Raw genomic sequence first — 19,171 nt, 5'->3', positions numbered from 1 at the left:
AATTTAATTAGCCCCTCAGGCATTAAATACATCTAAATGAAAACAAAGACTTTTGGAGTCATAACTGATTAGATAAATATGAAATGGTGATCTATTTATAGCTCCATGGTGCCTACTGGCATGTTTTTGTGTCACAACATATGGAGACACAATATATTGTTGCACCTCTGCTGCAGGTCAATGATGTCAATGAACTTTTAAGTTCTTTGAAATTATGGTGACCCTTCAAATTAGTTTTATGAGAAAGGAAAACCTACAGGATATGAGAAACAGTGAGAGAAAAATCCATTCCACTCTTTTGAAGCAAACTGATGTGCAGGCACTTTGATCATCTGGCACACGCTCATTTAAGACTGTATCCATTAGGTATGTGGTGCGTGTGTGCGTGCCTGCATGCCTGCGTGCATGCGTGCATGCGTGCATGCGTGCGTGCGTGTGTGTTGTGCAGACTGGAGCAACAATTAAGAGTCTTATTCAGCGTTAGCTGAGGCCATCAAAGTGCACATGGACTCACAAACAGAGACACGCAATCTTACACTTAATTATTTAATGAAACCAAGTCATTATTGTCAAATGTTGTAGCCTTGAGCCTGTGTTCTGTTTACATTTAATCATACTTGTATTTCATTCGGTTTCAGAACTTCGCAAAATCTTTCAAAATACTGAAACAGGTCAGTGGGTACTTCAGCAGTAGCGTTTAATGAGGACTTCCTGTTGTCATTATGTTCAGCTACTGTATGAACACACTGTTTTAATGAGAGAAATATTTTGGTATGTGCTAAGAGTTTTTATTTTATTTCTTTTCTATATGTATTCTAGCATCAGTATTGTTGTTTGTACATTACAAATACACTATAAGTTGTATTGTGTCTGGTATTAAAACGCTCCGTATCTTTGAAATACTGCAGCAATGTTCACATGGGGTTTTGGGGGGACTAAATCAAGGGCAGAATTTGGAGCTTTTCCTCACAAAGTTGTTTGGTGTTAAAATAGTTAGGAATCTCAGAAGCCATTAGGTAAGCTCAGACTAGGGATGTAACGATTACCGGTGTAACGGTAAACCACGAGAAAAATGTTGACGATAACAATTACCGTTTTCAAGTAAAATATCATTATTATCACGGTGGATTACCACGGCGTGGAAACCGTGTGTTTAATTCTTCCCAGCTTCATCCGAGTCTCCTGAAGTTGCCGCGCGGGCGCACTGCGTCGCCTACAACGTGCGTTTCTTGAAGTTGGAATCGTGGCGGAAGGAGGAGGTGACAGCGCTCAGCACATTTATCAGCCCTCTAAGAGGACTAAGCCTGAAGCATGGGCATATTTTGGTTATTACAAGAATGCCGAAGGACAGTTGATTGAAGACAGTTATCCTGTCTGCAGAACGTGCAGGAAAAAAGTTGCTGCTAAAGGCGGCAATAAGTCAAATCTCCATTTGTATAATTTAAACCTGCACTACTGGAAATGTTCCTGACAAATAAGCTGTTTACATGCTGAACCCTTGTTCCTTTGATGTTAAAAGTTGCACTTTTGATAAAGTTTGGCCTATATTTTTGTAATATAATAAACACTGTTTGAAACTATTTCAGTTTGTGTAGGCCTATCAGTGCTTTCTGAACATATTGAACACACTACACAATACCGCGATAATACCGAAAACTGTGAACATTTTGGTCACTATAACCGTGAGGTTCAATTTTCATACCGTTACATCCCTAGCTCAGACCGACAGACAGACAGACAGACAGACAGGCAAACAAGAAAATGATAAATCCATAGTGCAATACAGAAAGATTCTAAATAAATCTCTTTGACATAGTCATGGTTGGTTGACCTCTTGTTAGTTCATGGCCAAATTGATCTGAGCTGCTCTGTCTCTAAGACTTAAGTATCTACCCATCATTAAAACCGTTATTAGAAATCCATGCATGCAATACTGAAAAGAAAAGTGATGAATGTCGGAGGTGTGTGCTGAATGTCAAAAAGTTTAGAAGAGCCATGCTAGCAGCTCTGAGAGGAAGCAACTGTGCGTTGGGCTAATTGCTTATGTCACCATGGAGCACACTCACAAATTACAATGAAGAACAATGCTTAGCAGGTATAACCTTCAAATTGTTCACCATCTTAGTTTAGCTACCATTTGCTTAGTCTCACTTGACACAAAGTACACCTGAGGCTGATGGAAAGCTTAGCAGGTATTTGGTCATAAACCAACATATTGGTTTACAAATTCAAATGTTGTCCTGCTGATGGCGCTAGAGGAAAAATCGGAGGATACCCAAAGTGATTACAATTCATCCTCAGGAGGATTCATAGCAATCCATCCAATACTTGTAGAGATTTCACTCAGAGCCGATAAATGTCAACATCATGATGGCGCTAGAGGTAAAGTCAGAGGATCAACAGAGAGACAGTAGGATTCATCCTCTGGGCACCATGAATGTCTGCACAAAATGTCATGGCAATCCATTCAATCCGTTTTCAAACAGAGTTTGAACTTTCAAAAATTAATTTTGACCTTTCAAATCTTCATGAATGCTGATTGATTTTACCTCACACCCTGCATTGATCCTTCCACATCATACATACTGCAGTGTCTGCTGAGCCTTGTGCAGAAGAACCACTGTAACACTCTGAGGAATTGTTTTGTGTTTCTATACTCTATTCAATGATTCCACCTTACATAATGGATTCAGCTGAACCATTTATTCACACCACTGAATTTGGCTTCCTGCCATTCTAGTAGTAGTCATCTCTGCAACCGGCAGAACTTCTCATTTGTTTCATACCACCAAAGATAAAACAAGCTTCTCTCTCTCTCTCTCTCTCTCTCTCTCTCTCTCTCTCTCTCTCTCTCTCTCTCTCTCTCTCGCTCTCTCTGTGTGTGTGTGTGTGTGTGTTTGCAGATAGCTTGTCGCCTCCTGTCAATGTGACCATCAAAGCGGTAAAAGCTAACTCTGCTGTGGTGACATGGGACATCCCAGAGGGAGACCCCGTCATTGGCTTCGCCATCACACAGCAGGTGAGCAGCGTGCATACAGTACAGACACAACTCACACATATATGTAAATGTACCAACAAGCTGGATAAACTATGCAAACACACATACACACACACACACACACACACACACACTAATTGAATTAATCCCTGGTTGTTTGCTGCCATGTGCAGTTCTCTTTACCGTGTCGAACCCTTGCTCAGAGTCAGCGTGCATTATGGGAATTATCACAGGATTCTGGATCCTGTCGGACTGCCCTTCTGCTCTCTGACGACAGGAGGCACTGACAGCTCTGTGACGTGATAAAACGTGATATTATTTGTTGCCATAGTGCTCACACAAACACACATCACTAAGGTTAACACACAAACACACACACACACACACACACACACACACACACACACACACAGACATTAATCGGATTAGTTTACAAGTATGACTCTATGGACACAAACTCATTCACGGGAGTGATGTGATTGAGAAGGACAGCTGCAGGGCCATTGTGGGTCATATGTGTGTGTGTGTGTGTGTGTGTGCAGAGGAAATAGAAATGCTGTAGATGTGAACTGTGATCTTCTGAAGGTACAAACAACACATGACATTACTGTATGTTATTTCCAAAAAGCAACTAAAGTAGCAGCAGAAACATGCATCTGCCTATACTGTGATCGTTGCTGATAAATTGATTTAATTTTCTTCTTCACCTACGAACCTTCCTGTAGCTGTTCCATTATTCACATGCTTTCTGTCTGTATTTTCACAGCAGTAGATTTTTAGGGAAATTCGCTTATTCACTTTTTGCAGAGTTAGTGAGCAGTATACCAAGAAAAGTGATCCGGCGTTTTTCCGCAGGGTGGTGCGATGAAACGGCCCATTTGTGCGACGTCCTGTTGTGTTCTTAAACTCCCCAACAAAGCACAAGTTGACTTTCTATTTCACATTTTACTGTTTTCCTTCAAAAAAGATTTTAGAGGAGGCGCACATATACTGAGAGGTTTATGCCTCGACGCAGAGGTCCAGGGTTCGAGTCCGACCTGTGACAATTTCCTGAATGTCTTCCCCCCCCATCTCTCTCCCCTTTCTCACCTAGCTGTCCTATCGAATAAAGGCGGAAAAAGCCCAAAAAATAATCTTAAAAAAGATTTCGACATTCCGACTGCACTTGAAGGTCGCTTATTTCACAAGGGCAGAGAGAGAAAGAAAAGAGACGAGCGAGACATAGCGAGTGCTTTGATGTGTCAGCGATCAAGGCAGTGATGTTTCCTGTTTACTGTACGAGACTGTCGCACCGCCTCAAACCAGAGCTCAAAGCACCGACAAGTCTGATCGCAGGTCACGTGATTGGCCACCGCAGCGTGACGTGGAGTTGCGTTTCTCCAAAAGTTGAGTCGGTCTCAACTTCTCGCGGCAGACCCACTGCGACTACTTTTTAGCTTGTTTATCAACGCCGTTCGGCCTCCATTGACCTACATTACGTGTGAATTTTCGCCGTAGCGAGTAGCATGAAAGGACGCAAGTCCGCGGAGGGAGGTTGGTTGGGGTAAAACACAGGACTTTCACCCAGGAGACTCAGGATCGCTTGTGACGTTTTTCAATCGTTTTTTGTTTTGTTTATTTTTTTATTTATTTTTAAGCCTCCCCCAATGTTTCTTTCCTAAACCCAACCGTTTATTGTTTTCCTAAGCGTGTGACGTTGGTTGCATTCGAGTTTTAGTCTTTTTTTTTCGTGTTTTTGTCGTTTTTGTGTTACTAAAGCCTTTCCCAGTGTTCTTATCCTAAACCCAACCTTTTGTCTTTTTTTTCACGCATGTGACGTTGTTCTCGTGATAGTATGCCACGTTCTCGCGATAACACGCAACGTGGCGACGCCACGTGGTGTGTATGTTTACAACCGCTGTATACAGCGTAGACATACACGTGGATAGCTCAAAATGCGTACAGATAACACGCCACACAGGCGTGTATGTTTACGCAAAGTCATGATGCCATGTTGAAAGGAGGGGGAAACAGCTATGCTGGCTCTGTTCAAAAGATAAAGAATCCACCTACCAGCACCAAAATCTCACTAACCAGTTACATCTTGTTTGTTTAATCCATACTCAAACAGATTAAACAGAGGCAGGCTAGCGGTTTCCCCCAGCCTTTATGCTAAGCTAAGCTAACCCACTCCTGGCTCCAGCTTTATATTTTTCCTTACAGACACGAGAGTGGCATCGACTCTCAATAAGAAAGCAGATAAGCGCATTTCCTAAAATGTTGAACTAGTGTTCTTTAACAGTGAGGTGTTAATGTCTAACAGTCTGACTACAACAGCAGCTTTGCTCTTATTGTCAAAAATACTCTTGTTAAGTGGAACTTTTACTCAACCAGGACTTCTCTCTGCCCTAATAGGATACTTTCAAACATCATCTTTGCCACAATGTCACCAGAAGGCCTCTTGAGCGGCCCTCCAGTTAGCTAAATTGTCATTCTTCTTCTGCATCTTACAGCCTAATCATATACCTCTACTGTACATGGTGGGTGGTGCCCTTTTTGTTTTCACAACCGCCCCTTAGTGAGTCTATACACCACTGTTGTAGAGCATGATGACGGAACACAAAACCTCTGTCGCCCTGCCGCAAACAATGCTCACCATCCTCTCTTGTCGTACTGTGCTCAAACAGAAGAAAGACGTGCGCATGCTGCGATTCATCCAGGAAGTCAACACCACCACACGCTCCTGTGCATTATGGGACTTGGAGGAAGAGACAGACTACATTGTGCACGTCCAGTCCATCAGCATGTCTGGGACGAGCCCGCTGAGCGAACCTTTGCGCTTCCGAACGCCGAAGGAGGCCGAGACTCAGGCCTCTAAGAGTAAAGGTAAAGTGGCACCAAGACAAAACACACACACACACACACACACACACACACACACACACACACACACACGAATGCTTGCTCAGTCATCCAACATATCCACACTTAAAGGAAAAGAAAACTACACACAGTGAGTGCAGAGGGGACTTGGCCTTTGACAATATCTTGACTGATTTTGTCTTAAGACCAATAAAAAAAATCAATAGACGCGCAAAGCGTGAAATGAATTTTTACAACAGAGTGCTCCTGAAGCTCGCTGCCGCTGACCACAACTCAAAATTAAAAATGCAGAGGGGGGGGGTCCATACTTCATTGTGTATTGATGTGCCTCTGCGGCCCTCACCCTGAATGCACCCAGCACGAGTGCACAGTAAACCAAAATCGAGAGAGGCATTCATCAGACACGAAGGGGAAGCAGTCAGACCTGCGAGGGATGGTGAATCGATGTGCTTTTGGCTGAAACCCTGCTCCATCTATTCCTACTCTCTTTCACACTCATCTCTCATGTGAGCTAAACTTCGATTCTTCCTAGGGTGTGGAGCCAGAAAGAGTCTGAACTTGTGTTATGGCGGCCAGTGGGCTGGCAGAAACATGTAGAATATAAATGCAATCATTGCAGAGCACTGAAGACATGTTATTCTCACCATTGAGGCCTTATTAGCACAGGCGGTGTGGTCTGTGTGTTGTGTCTGTGAGGGAAAGATCTTACAGAAATCGATAACTGCACAGCATCCACATTTTTTTTTTCAGATTTCATCCTTTTGGGTAGTATGCACATGCGTGTTTCCTCAACATTGCAGATATGATTCTCTCTCTCCTGCCATTTGCAAAAGCCGTAAAGCCATAACTGTGGCTCCAACTCATGCACAAAGCACAGAAATAAACAGAAGTGCCTCTTAACCACAAACCCACACTCAGGCGAACAATGAGACAAGATATACTGTATGTAAGTTATATTGAGAGTGGTAATTCAATTTGTATAAGGGGTAGTGGCAACAGGAAAATTATACACTCCTTATAGAAAAGCTCTTAAAGTTAGACATTCACATTCTTTCAGAGAGTAAACATGAAGCTACTGCCAGCAGCCAGCTAACTTAGCTTAGCATAAAGACTGAAAACAAAGTGAAACTGTAAGCCTGGCTCTGTCCGTAGATTACAAAATCCACCTTCCACCTCTAAAGCTCACTAATTAACAAGTTATATCTTGTTTGTTTATTCCATACAAAAAAAAAATGGAGTGTAAAAAACAGTAATTCCCCTTTTCTTGGCTGGGACAAGAAATAAAACGAAAGATTGTTGTTTTTACACTAGCTGCTTCCAGTCTTTATGCTAAACTACAGTAAATTAGCCAGCTGGCCAGTAGCTTCATATACAAGGAGTATAGACTACTATACTACTACACAATAGACTACATACTATAGAGTAGTATGGAGGGCGACCTTCCAGTTTTTTTAAATGAGGTCGTTGAATCAAATGCAGTTGATGCCTCTATGGTAACAGCACTTTGACTCAGTTCAGACACACACACACACACACACACACACACACACACACACACACACACACACACACACACACACACACACACACACACACACACACACACACACACACACACACACACACACACAGAGCCCGTAAAGTCCCTACCCGCTGCAAAGCGAAAGAGATTTCTCCGCTCTTCCACACATTTCCCACCATGAACACGTTTCACAAAGCAAGTCTCCACAGAGAGCAGGTCTGTGATTCATCACCCTTTCACTCTTACACGACATCTTCACAGTTTAGCTCAACGCCACACATCCTCCTCTGTCTCATTTGCACCGCCTGCTCAAGGATGTCCGTTTAATTAGCTTAGCTACATTGGAACAATGAACCCTTCTGATGACAGATGAGCAGATGTTCTTTAAGTTGAGACAAGCGAGACAGTGACTTGTTTAAATCTACCAGGATATGTCGGGCTTTTATACTGAAGCGCTTTATTTTACATGACTTGCCGGGGTTTTTTTCCAACTAGGTAGACGAATAACAGATTGCACAGGTGATCACTAATCATTTTTACTTCTCCACTATTCTTAAGAGATTAAAATGATGATTCAATGTGGTAATACCCGCTCTTCATTCTGCAAATGGATGACAACAAAAGTGTGGTTATTGGAAAGGACTGCAGCACAAATGAGGCAAAAAGGGAAAAATAAAGTTAGTCTTTTACTGCCGATAATTGCACCGGGTAAAGAGTGTGGGAGAGACAGTCTCTCAGTACAGCCGTTGACCATTGTCCCGATATAACAGGCGAATTTCCTAGAAGAAAAGGGAGGTTTTCACCGTCCTCGCTCGACTGCTCAGCCATTCTGTTCTGCCATATCATGCGGATATTAGTGGAAAGAGCAAAAGGTTGAGTCTGAAATGCTAGACTATTCCATGTTTCATCTAATTTCCCCTTTCAAAATGGGTTCAAGCTTCAGGAGATCAAAGGAAGCAAGAGAGTTGGGGGAGGGAGAGACAATGCACCAGAGAGAGAAGGGGGTATAGTGACTGACAGAGAGGATGAAAAGTATAAAAGTCTTGGTAGATGCAGTGGTTACAGGACACTGAGAAATCCTGTCAGTGAGTAACAGACTATAACAAGCCTACTATGTGTGCTTTTGCACAGATGTACTGTACACGTCCACTCTCTCTGGACAAGTTACTCAAACCAGACACACAAACATGGAAAATCAAGGGTAGATGGGATTCTCAGCTGATAGCCACAGTAACGGCATGTGAAACTGCCGTGACATCATCGTCAATGCGACGCTCGCTGGATCCTTTCATCGGCAACAATGTCTGCACTTTGTCGATTGTAAGGCACTAGTGTACATAGCGCACGGCGTAGTTTTGCAGGCTGCCATTTATTAAACTCTGGGGCGAGTGAATACAAAAAATGGCTATTTAGAAATGGCGGATTTGTGCAGAATGTCTTATGTCCCACGCGTGATGATTCTCTCTGACCGATCAGTGGTCTGCGGTGTTTTAACTCCACCTTCTAGTACCAGCTCAGCTTGCTCGGAACATCGACCAAGGTGGTACCAAAAAAAGTACCAGGTAATGGAAAAGCAAAAAAGAGCGAGTCGAGTTGAGTGGAGCCGTGCCATGAGATGCGGCATTAGTCTCCCCTTGTCTGAAGGTGTGCGCTTAAAACTTAAAAGTAAATTGAACTTTAAAGCAGTTCATTCATAAAACCTCGTTGAGCGAATGGTCAGCATGCATCAGAGGTGTTCCAGCTGACGAGTTAGCCCCAGAGAGGCCGGCTGGCAACAGTGTCAGGCGCCCTGAGATGTTGTGCTTTGATTAGTTAATACTGGGCAACAGAGGCCAATCGATCAGCAGAATTGCTTGTTGCTAAAAGCTACTGGAGCATGGGGTTCCTGCCACACGGGGCCCTCCAAATGTCACATCGCTGCATCTAATGAAAGGATAGGAGCGCTCTCTACGCTGCGCTGAACTTCACATCAAGCCTCTGACTTCCACAACACTCGAAACACAAAAAGGTTACTACGGTGTGTTGCTTTGTTCGATAGAAACCTTCAGGCATCTACTGCTGCAAACAACGAGATAACACTCACTTCTCTCTCTGCTATTTATTCTGATCATACTTTTAAAATATGATGACGGAATTTAAATGAGGCAGGTGAAAATTGATCCTGAGTGCCACAATTAACTTTTTTTCATTGCTTTGTCTCTCCATCGCGCCAGTAAGAAAGATCCCCAGTGGCCTAGATGAAGCCTTAACTGTTCTCTTCATGTTCTGCCTCTCTGTGATCTTTTGACTCCATCGGGCGCTCACACAATCAGCCCTATTAGCGATCACACAAAATACATCTCTATAGCTGCTCATGCATGCAAGTGTCTGGCTGTGTGATGCCTGTCTGTATGGAGTCAGTCTTTTGAAAATCATCACTTAATTTGCTGCTGCCTTAAACCCCCTGTGCTTCACCTCCCTGCCATTTAATTTGCTGCACATGTAATTTAAGACATAATGGCGACGCCAGGAGAAGCTGACAAGTGGCAGTATTCCTTATGGATGTGCAGAGTCTAGACTGAGATCAGAATGGCTGAAAGCCCTTGATTCGCAGAACATTCAGGGAATAAGACAGCTGTGAAATGGTGACACCAACCCTCAAAAACAGAGGACTTTGAGGAAGTTTCAGATCTCTAGAGTAAGAATATAGACCTTGAACTGCAACGGTCTGAAATAAAAGAGTATGTCAATGAAACCCTAGGTGGATACAGTGACTGAACAGTATAGTTGAATCAGGTCTGCTCTTGCTCTTCATGTGCACTGAGAACTCCAAAAGCAAAGACAGAAAGAAAGAGGAATGTTATCCTCTCAGCAACAGCAGAAAAGGAGGATTTAAATCCATATTGATGGAGGTAAGGTGCCCTACCGGGGTGCCGCCAAAAACGGCGAGAATTGGGAAACAAAAGGAAGTGAATTCTCCATTCTCTCTGCATTGGCTCGTGATTATGGAGCAGAAGCAAATGCAATAACTCAAAAATGGTTGAAAGTTAAAGAACTGATCACATTATGACGTCAAGCAAGTTGTTAGAGTAGCCCCTACAACATTGAACACACAATCAAAGTTAAAGAAGCGTGCTGTTTGCAGATATCCAAGACACACAGTACGTATGGTTGCGTGATCAGATATTTAGCAGGTGCAGTGACAAAGTTAATGATCCAATTAAAAAAATATGACCATGAAGTAGTTTGTAAGCCTGTCTATAAAACAGTTAACAGCATTAATAGTGTATTATTCAAGTTTGCAGAGTTAGTAATGTCCCAGTGTGCAGACTGCAGTTTAGTCTTCTTTAGGGACTGTACAAAAGTTATTGGGGAGGGGAGTGGAGGAGGACTGAATCTCATATTTCCTCCCCTACATTAGTTAATAATTTCTTTGGATGCTCCCCTTGACTTAAAAATACGACACCCTCCCCCCATCATTTAAAAATATACACACCGCCACACACTTCTAGTGGGTCATAAGTGATGATTGAGAGGGATTGTTATTGTGTTAGTCTTTACATTGTCTTTTTAGGATAACACTGCATATTGTACCTTTGATATATTCATGGAAATAATTGTTTTTACAATAGCCACCAGTGGGTCTATAAGAAGTGGAATTAGCAATTGTCAAATTTATGGCAATGTATTCTGTGTTTCTAAAACAAATTATCATATATTGGTCTCACAGGGGAAGGCTGAAATTAAATCAAAATTTGCGGTGAGAAAAAGTTCAGTCATGCAATCCAGCTAATTACACACAAACACACGCGCGCGCGCGCACACACACACACACACACTCCTGATATACAGTCCCTTAATTGCTATTGGAGTAAGAAATGGATTTCAGAAGTTATTTACCGTTTGATATCTGAATGTTATATCAGCCATGTCACAAATTCTGAAGTTGTTCACATTACAAACCTCGTCTCTGATCACAGCACCCCGATCTGTCAACCGTTTTACCTCAGAGGAGATGGTTGATGCAAAGTTGTTATATCATGCACAGGATTTGTGCTCATTCTCTGATAGAGCAACCTTGCAATTCGTATTACACAGTGATGCTGACGTATTTGCCTCCAAGCTCAGCGTGATTGAAGTGTCAGTCATTAGACTCAGTGAAAATCCTGATTTTATAGGAAACTATTTTGCTGATGCGTTGAACAATGTTGCAGTTCAAAGCCAATGAGCTCCTCGTCTTCCGAACAACACCTTGACTCAAGACTTTAAACACTAGCTATAGCCTTACCACAGTGCAGATCAGCCTATCACAGGCTGCGATGACGCAGGAACGTTACGACAGGCCACTGAGTGTGGGGAATAATGATCCAAACTTTAGGGCAAGTCCATCTGAGACAGACAACGGCACAATATGTTATGTTAATAATGTTGGCAACATCAAGAGACAATTTAATTTATAAAAAAGTCGCCGTTAACCACCTGACGATGTCGTAGCCTATACGTCAACAATTGCGTGCGCCCTATGTACAGAGGCTCGGTCCTCGCCGCAGCGGTCGCTGGTTCAATTCCGGCCTGCAACCCTTTGCTGCATGTCATTCCCCCTCTCTCTCCCCTTTCAGTCTAAGCTGAATGCCAACAAAAAAAATACAATTACAACTTTTATATCATATTCAATATCTCCAGGTCAATAGGCTACAGCTGATCAATACTTACTTTTGTTTTATTAGAAGAGAAAAGCGCCGTTTCAACGAGGTCTTCCTTTTTGCGACCGTGGGCCTTTTAGAAGTGTCTTCATCCAGCCTGGAACTACAGTGTCTTTGTACAATAAATCCATAATGATGAATCCATTAATCACGTTATGTAATCTCCTAACGTTAATATCTCCGCGTCGCTTCAAGCGTAGCGTCAGGGCTATAACATCTGGAGGGCTTCTGTTTGATCTTATTAGCCCTTCCAGATGCTTTGTTATCCGGCCTGGAACTTCAGTGTCTTTTTGAAAACTTTCCACAATAATTTCAGAACGATATATCCACAACTGAACGGTTATTATTTAGTCTTTTTTTCTGTTTCTTTCTGGCCATCATGATGACTTCCTGAATTTCCTGGGCTAAGAGTGTGTCGACCAATCAGAGGCTGTCTTTCTGATAATCTTCTTCTTCTTTGGCGTTTTACGGCAGCGGCAATCGCAAAGACAACTGCCCCATTCTCTATTCCAAACTTGAAACAAATGACCTGAAATAATGATATAACAGCTTGAAATTATTAAATAAATAATGCATAGATTTTCATTTGTGCATTTGTATAGTATTGTAAGGCGTGGCCCCAGGGCACATTGAGTATGGATGAATAGTTTTTCTTGGGTTTTTACATATTTGATGTGACTTTTTTATGTGTAAATTGAATTACGAACTACAGTTATAAAACAGTCCGTCATCATACTATGTGACTTATTGACAGGGAAATGAACATGAAGTGATGTGTCAGGAGAAAGGCAGCTCGCTCGGCCAATACATAGCCTAACCCTAACCTGATACAAGCACCAGGGCCTGTGTGTGTGTGTGTGTGTGTGTGTGTGTGTGTGTGTGTGTGTGTGTGTGTGTGTGTGTGTGTGTGTGTGTGTGTGTGTGTGTGTGTGTGTGTGTGTGTGTGTTAAATGAGTGTGATTTGGCCTCCTGATGTCACATCAGACAGGAAATGCATTGGAGATGGCACAACTGACTTTTTGGATAAAAGCGCATGGACTTTTCTGGAGAGAAAAAGAAAACTTTTCAAAAGCTCAAAGTCCTAGCCATCATTGTTCTCTGTGCGATTCCAATACATTTCTTTGAGATTCAATTTCTGTTTAGTTTTTTTCTTTTGTCTTTATTGTCATATAACGATTCATACATTCATGTGACGTCCCTGCAGCATACATATCCTGACAGCCCAGGTTGTCCTGATAAGAAATGATGTCTATAACTTGATTGTGCATAACAGGGTTGAGGTCAACAAGCATTATAACACAAGGAAACCAGGCGAACCGAATGTTTCATTTATTGTACATAATTGTACATTTCTTGTCAATCATAACCCACTCCCGCTGATAGTCAGTTAAATATGTTGCCCCTTGACTCCTTCAGACGAAGTGACGATGGAAGAAGTGGGCCAGTCCACCCAGCTGAGGGCGGGAGCGCACATCATCCATCGTGCGTGGTAATTTATCGTGTGCATGGTGAGAGAAAATGTTAACTAAACCAGGTTTATTCAAGTCCAAGGATCGTGAGAATCCTCTACTCAAAACACAGCAGAAAAATACAAAAGCGGGATTCCTTTATACAAGAACAATACCCAGAAAAAAATTTTTTTTACCAGTTCGGCTGATCATGAATACACTCTGCCTCTCCTCCCAGGTGTGATCGCTCTCTTCTGTCGCCAGTACGACATAATCAAAGACAACGAGCCCAACAACAACAAGGACAAAGCCAAAAACTCCTCCGAGTGCAGCACTCCTGAACATCCGACAGGGGGGCTGTTGCGCAGTAAGGTATAACCCACCCCCCCTCCTCCACCCCCCCGGGTGCCTCCCCCACAGCGGCGCCGGGCAGGTGAATGGTCCCCGGCCACTTCTAGACTTTTTTCCTCTGACGCCTCATGCACAATTATAGTGTCATCTGAAACTCGGCTTCAGGCTTATGCTAAACACTGCTTTAACATGGCACCATTGTGTGCATGACTTTGCAACCTTCAAATAAAAAAAACCACTAGTCATGGCTTCTAATAAGTTCTTTTTTTGACAGACGCACAGAGCCCCATACCATATCCATTTCCTGCCCTCAAACCAGTGCAGAACACAAGTCAAAATAAATCCATATCCCTTTCACTCTCTTGCTTTTAGGACATGAGCACAGAGGCATCCTCATGCTCATTGAAGACGCTTATTGTATGATTCCTGTGGGTCCTTCAGCCTTCTCATACCTGTCATCTTCCTCTTTTCTCCCTCAGTTCCCCAAGAACAACAACAACAACAATAGAATGCCATCTGTCAACATCATCGAGGTGTGACTGCCAGAACATCTTCTCTTTATCTAAAAGACTTTGTGTTCTCACAAGCAAGCAGGCCCCTTTTTACAGGCCCATCTGCTTGCCAGGATGAGGCTAGGACTGTGGGCCCCTCGGCAGCGCTTACTCTCCTTTGGCACGGGGCCTGCCGCTGGAGCGAAGCTGCGTGGCTCTGGGGGTCAGGCACGACCTGGCCGGAGCTGGTCTGAGAGCAGAGTCTGCAGCAGAGTGACTGTGGCGAGAGTTCAGAGGCTGCTCCGTGCTCAATAACAACAACCTACTGTACTGTGCCACGGGGCAGCAGAGATTAGGGCCAAATGGCTCCGGTGGTGGAGAAAAACCAACCCCAGGGACCAAAGCCAGAGACCTTTTCATTCTCTCTCTCTCTCTCTGTCACCTCTTTCTTCTCACCGTCTTTCAGTGCATTATAAACAACCACAAACCTGGACATTTCCAATTACTGGGTGGCTCTAAGATGCATCCATTTTGTTGAAATCGTCTCCTGTACTTTAATCTTCTACAACTTATTTTCTTCATAATGTTTTATACGTTCTCTGAATTGAAGGTAGACACTGTAGACCATTCATGTGTATTACTGTACTTTTACTTATTTTACTTTTAACAAGGTGCCACCAGAGCAGTCCTGTTGTCCTGGTATCCCCCCCCCCCTCAGGCAAGGAAACTCCTGTGGGAAATGTTTTCATTCTGGCAAGCTCATTTTCCCCCCCTCAGGGAATCCAGACTCCACCTGGCTGATTTAGGAGCCATTTCTTACATGTACTGTGATGACGCCATTAGCAGCTTTAGAGGGATCACTCGGCTCACCACCGGAGCTGAATCACCCAATTTGTCAGAAAAGACAAAAGTAATTCACTAATATTGAAAGGCATCTCTGATCACAACACATGTACTGTATACAGTGAAGTGTGTAACCAGGCCAGCTGTGGTATCATTTTGGTCACATTCGCGTTTGTCCTCTAACTTCTTTTATGCTTTTATTATGGATTTCTGAAATGTTACATTCCGCATCCAGGACGAGCCCTTTAGTATTCCCTTGTGTCTTTCTGTTTGAGGGTGTTGAATTTCAAAGCATAATGTCATAATGGAGTGCATTCATCTAATTAAAGGACTATACAAAAAAGGGACTGGACTCTATGGATGTCTATGGAGAAGTGGCTTCTGCAGAGACACTGAAGAGATCCCTTATATCAGCAATAAGCACGGAAGCAAGGACTCAAACTCTGTAGCCTGTTCGTCCATGCAATGTTCAGACAGATGAACAAACTGCACATTGAATATTGAGGGACTTTACCCTGAGCTTCATTTGCAGGTGACCCCTCTCCTGAACTTTCAGAGGAAAGTCTTTCAGCGCTGTTGTAAAAACTTGAGTAAAAACTCTGATTGAGAACCTGGAAAACAAAAAAAACTTTTTATGGGCCCAAAATTCAACCCAGAGACTTCCTTATGACATCCTGAACAGATGTCACCAAGACACAAGGGCTTCTATCAAGACTTTTTCACAAATCAGAGTGAACATTTTGCGTTGAAACTCCATGTCGAGGAGACTAAGAATAGCGATAAGGGATCCACTGTTGCCATATGGTTCTGTGCACTGTGTACCGCAAGGGAACTTGTTTGAAGAACGCAAATAGTGTATTTGAGGGCTGGTTCAAACTCAGTAGTTCTGCCTTAAAAATAATTGTATCTTATGATTTATCTAATAAGATGGAAAAGCCCTGTATCTCACATTTGAGTCATATGCATTAGCTTTCACATAATATTTAACTGCGTGTGCAAAGCAAAAGGAAACATAACAGATGACGTGCAGACCGAGATGAGGTAAGATTGAAAATCTGGAAAAAAAATGGTTGACGTTGAATGTGTAAATACATTTTATATTTTATTCTAGTGTGGTGGTGTCAGCTTAGAGAGCCTTGAAATATGACTATTGTGGAAACTGTATAGAATCCTAATGTAAAAGGATACTGCTACTGGTGATTTCTTTTGTTAATACACTGTTGTTAAAGTCTTTTTCATAGCACTCCTCTACTGTTATGTATTTCTATTACATCATGTCATTGCGCTGTTTATGTGCAATAAGAAAAAGAAAAAAACTCTTTTTGATGAGGAACATAATGAAAAGCGCTGGATACTTTAAATAATCATCCAAACATAAATAGTTGAGAGCCTTTCAGCCGGCTGGAAATCCATCTCACAAATACATGCACACAAACACAACAGGTCACAACACCCATAGTCTCGAGTGTGGTGGTAGTGAGAGGCAGAAAAGATGGTTAAAGAGAGAGCAAGGAAGGATACGGTTGAGCGGAGTGGGTAGAACGATTACTAATGCAATGGCAGGCTTTTATCACTCCTGGGCTCCCTCTCCTCCCACTAAGAGTGAAAAAGCTCAAGATTGCGCTCCTCGAATGAGCTGATTCACGTCAGATGCAGACGCAGGTTTAAAGTACAGTCACAAAGTGGAGAAAGGGGAGAAAGGGGAAAAGGGAGTGTGGCCCGTCGGACTGATTAACGCAGATGTTTAAGCTGTTACCAGGACAAACTCTGTGAAACCTCAAAACGATGTTCTGCTGCATTAACCGAAATCTTCTGCAGCTGAAGGTTGAATCTGTTTCCCCCCCCCCAGGAACACTGCACCCGTAGCTGCTGGCTCGCCAATCGATAGGCATCCATCCACACGCAGTAACAGATCAGGATGACTGACTGGATGGATCCCTGGATGGTTTCTTTGAACTAGGGCCATGTCTTAGGTGTGCCAAAAATATATTTCTAAACCACATTCCATGTTGTGGGTATTTTTTTTTTAAATTTAATTTCCTCTTCTGTTGCTTAAAGGAGTTAAACTTCAGGCAGCAACATAAGAGGTTTACTTTTAGAGCTGTCACAGAGGTTCAGCTAGGAATCATTTGTCCTTATCCGAATCGAGGGTCTATGGTAAGAGGGTGTCTAATGCTGTACAGATCGTAAAGCCCCTTGAGGCAAAATTGTGATACTGGGCTATATAAATAAAAATGACTCAACTGAATAAAAAGTAAAAACTAAAAACTGAGTGGTTTAACTCCAAATTATGATCCACTTTCCTATGTTGCCACTGTAAATACTGTATTCCTTATTACCGATTTAAATGAAGGGCAATTGTAGGTTGTTGTCCAACTTCACTGTTAAAGAATAGTGTGACATTTTGGGAAATATGTTCATGCATTTTCTTGCAGAGAGCAAGTAGAGAAGATTGTTACCACTCTCATATCTGTACAATATGAAGCTCCAGCCAGCAGCAGCATAGTCTACAGTAGTTTAGCATAAAGACTGGAAACAGGGCATCAGACATGAGTGGTATCAATTTTCCCATCCAACTCTTGGCACAAAAGCGGGTTCCCCCCCCCCTAAATGTCAAACTATTCCTTTAAAGGGTTGCAGTTTCTGCTTCATGTGTTTGAGTGAGCTCTCCTGCACAGAGATAATCCAGCAGCCTCGGTTTGATGGTCAACAGCTGTTTGGAATATAACGTGAGGAGTTAGACAATGTTTCACAACTACACAGAGGTCTTGGACATGTTGGGTGAATTAGTGGAAGACATCTGGGTATCTAATTAATTAGAGTCCACGCATTTCATACCTGGTGGTGTTAAGTGCAGTTTGCTCGGTCAGTCATACGTGGACCTTTACAGTCTCTGCTTATAAGAAACACACTGGATTCAAGTCGTTTATAATTGTAAGGACATCCAGCCACTATTGGTGTTTATGGTTAAAACCGGTTTAGTAATACACCTGTCAACCACAGATACTTAATCCCTTACATTTTATGGTGGCGACTGTAAGAACTCAACATTCCACTTGAGCCCTGTGGTGGCAAACCACTCTCCTAGCAACACAGTGAGGACTTTTTTTTTTCCAGTGATGTGTTCTCACACTACTGTATGTGTGATACAATGCCCGAAAAATACGGTACGCTTGGTAGCAGAAATGGGGCTACTTTGTGACGAGACAACAGAGCAGTAAAAATACACTGGATTCTTTTCTTCTTCTTTTTTTAAACATCTTACACACGTGTATTTTGTATTAAATTACAAACATGCCTGGAATGCATCATTGTGATATTACAGGGAAGTTGGACTATTTCATTATATTCATATATTCTTTAAATATAGTAATGAGATCCACGAAGACGCATGGTTTAGAAAATAAACTGCTTTATTAGTGCCATCATGTTTATATCCATTGAATGAAGTGTACAGGAGTCATTGCTTAACGAGGGCTAGCATGGTTGAACAATTATGCACAAGGTTACACAACTTCAGTTATGAAGAATATGGTGTATGCTTCAATAAAATGAAAAATATCTAATATTTTCAACCAAAGTCTGTCTGATCTTAATTGTGAACAATGACATTAAGAAGTCAACTAAAAATGAGATTGTCTAAACATTTCTGTACAAAAACAAAAGGTCATGTTAGTGAATTTATTTCTAAAGAAAACTTTTACAGAACCAAGGCAGCGAAGCTCTGGCTTCAACTGTCAGTTTCCTCCATCAGAAAAGCACATCGACTGACAATTGGTCATCTTACGTTACTGGGGAGGAATGGAGTTTTGAGGACATTAATCCTTCTGAAAAATTCACCGAACAATATGGTTTCAGGCAACATTTACTGTCGAGTCAGCGCTTGTGTAAGAAAACGTGCCTGAATTTGTAATGACTTTGAAATCAATGAGACTTAAATAGCACAACACAAGAAATCACTTGGCCAAGTCCCA

The 19,171-nt window shown here is 42.3% G+C and overlaps 1 protein-coding gene and 1 long non-coding RNA gene across 3 annotated transcripts in view; one reads left to right on the top strand and one right to left on the bottom strand.

Moving 5' to 3' along the window:
* Positions 1 to 12,273, bottom strand: part of LOC120549090 — a 68,976-nt gene extending 56,703 nt beyond the window's left edge. Inside the window, exons 1-2 of one of the 2 annotated variants that reach the window (XR_005637328.1) lie at positions 11,841 to 11,944; positions 11,650 to 11,750 (exon numbers count right to left, since the gene is read on the bottom strand). This is a non-coding gene — a long non-coding RNA (uncharacterized LOC120549090). Of the gene's footprint in view, positions 1 to 11,649; positions 11,751 to 11,840; positions 11,945 to 12,074 lie in introns of those variants that run through there. The other variant, XR_005637327.1, reaches the window with a different exon arrangement.
* Positions 1 to 18,772, top strand: part of fndc5a (fibronectin type III domain containing 5a) — a 33,625-nt gene extending 14,853 nt beyond the window's left edge. Inside the window, 5 exon segments of the mRNA XM_039785717.1 lie at positions 2,904 to 3,019; positions 5,665 to 5,863; positions 13,481 to 13,569; positions 13,732 to 13,884; positions 14,343 to 18,772. Coding sequence (XP_039641651.1) covers positions 2,904 to 3,019; positions 5,665 to 5,863; positions 13,481 to 13,569; positions 13,732 to 13,884; positions 14,343 to 14,402 — 617 coding nt within the window. The 3' untranslated portion in view covers positions 14,403 to 18,772.
* The last annotated feature ends 399 nt before the right edge of the window (positions 18,773 to 19,171 follow it).

This window comes from Perca fluviatilis, chromosome 20 (genome assembly GCF_010015445.1).
Source record: "Perca fluviatilis chromosome 20, GENO_Pfluv_1.0, whole genome shotgun sequence".
Lineage (NCBI taxonomy): Eukaryota > Metazoa > Chordata > Actinopteri > Perciformes > Percidae > Perca > Perca fluviatilis.
This window is presented reverse-complemented; position numbering and strand designations above follow the sequence as displayed.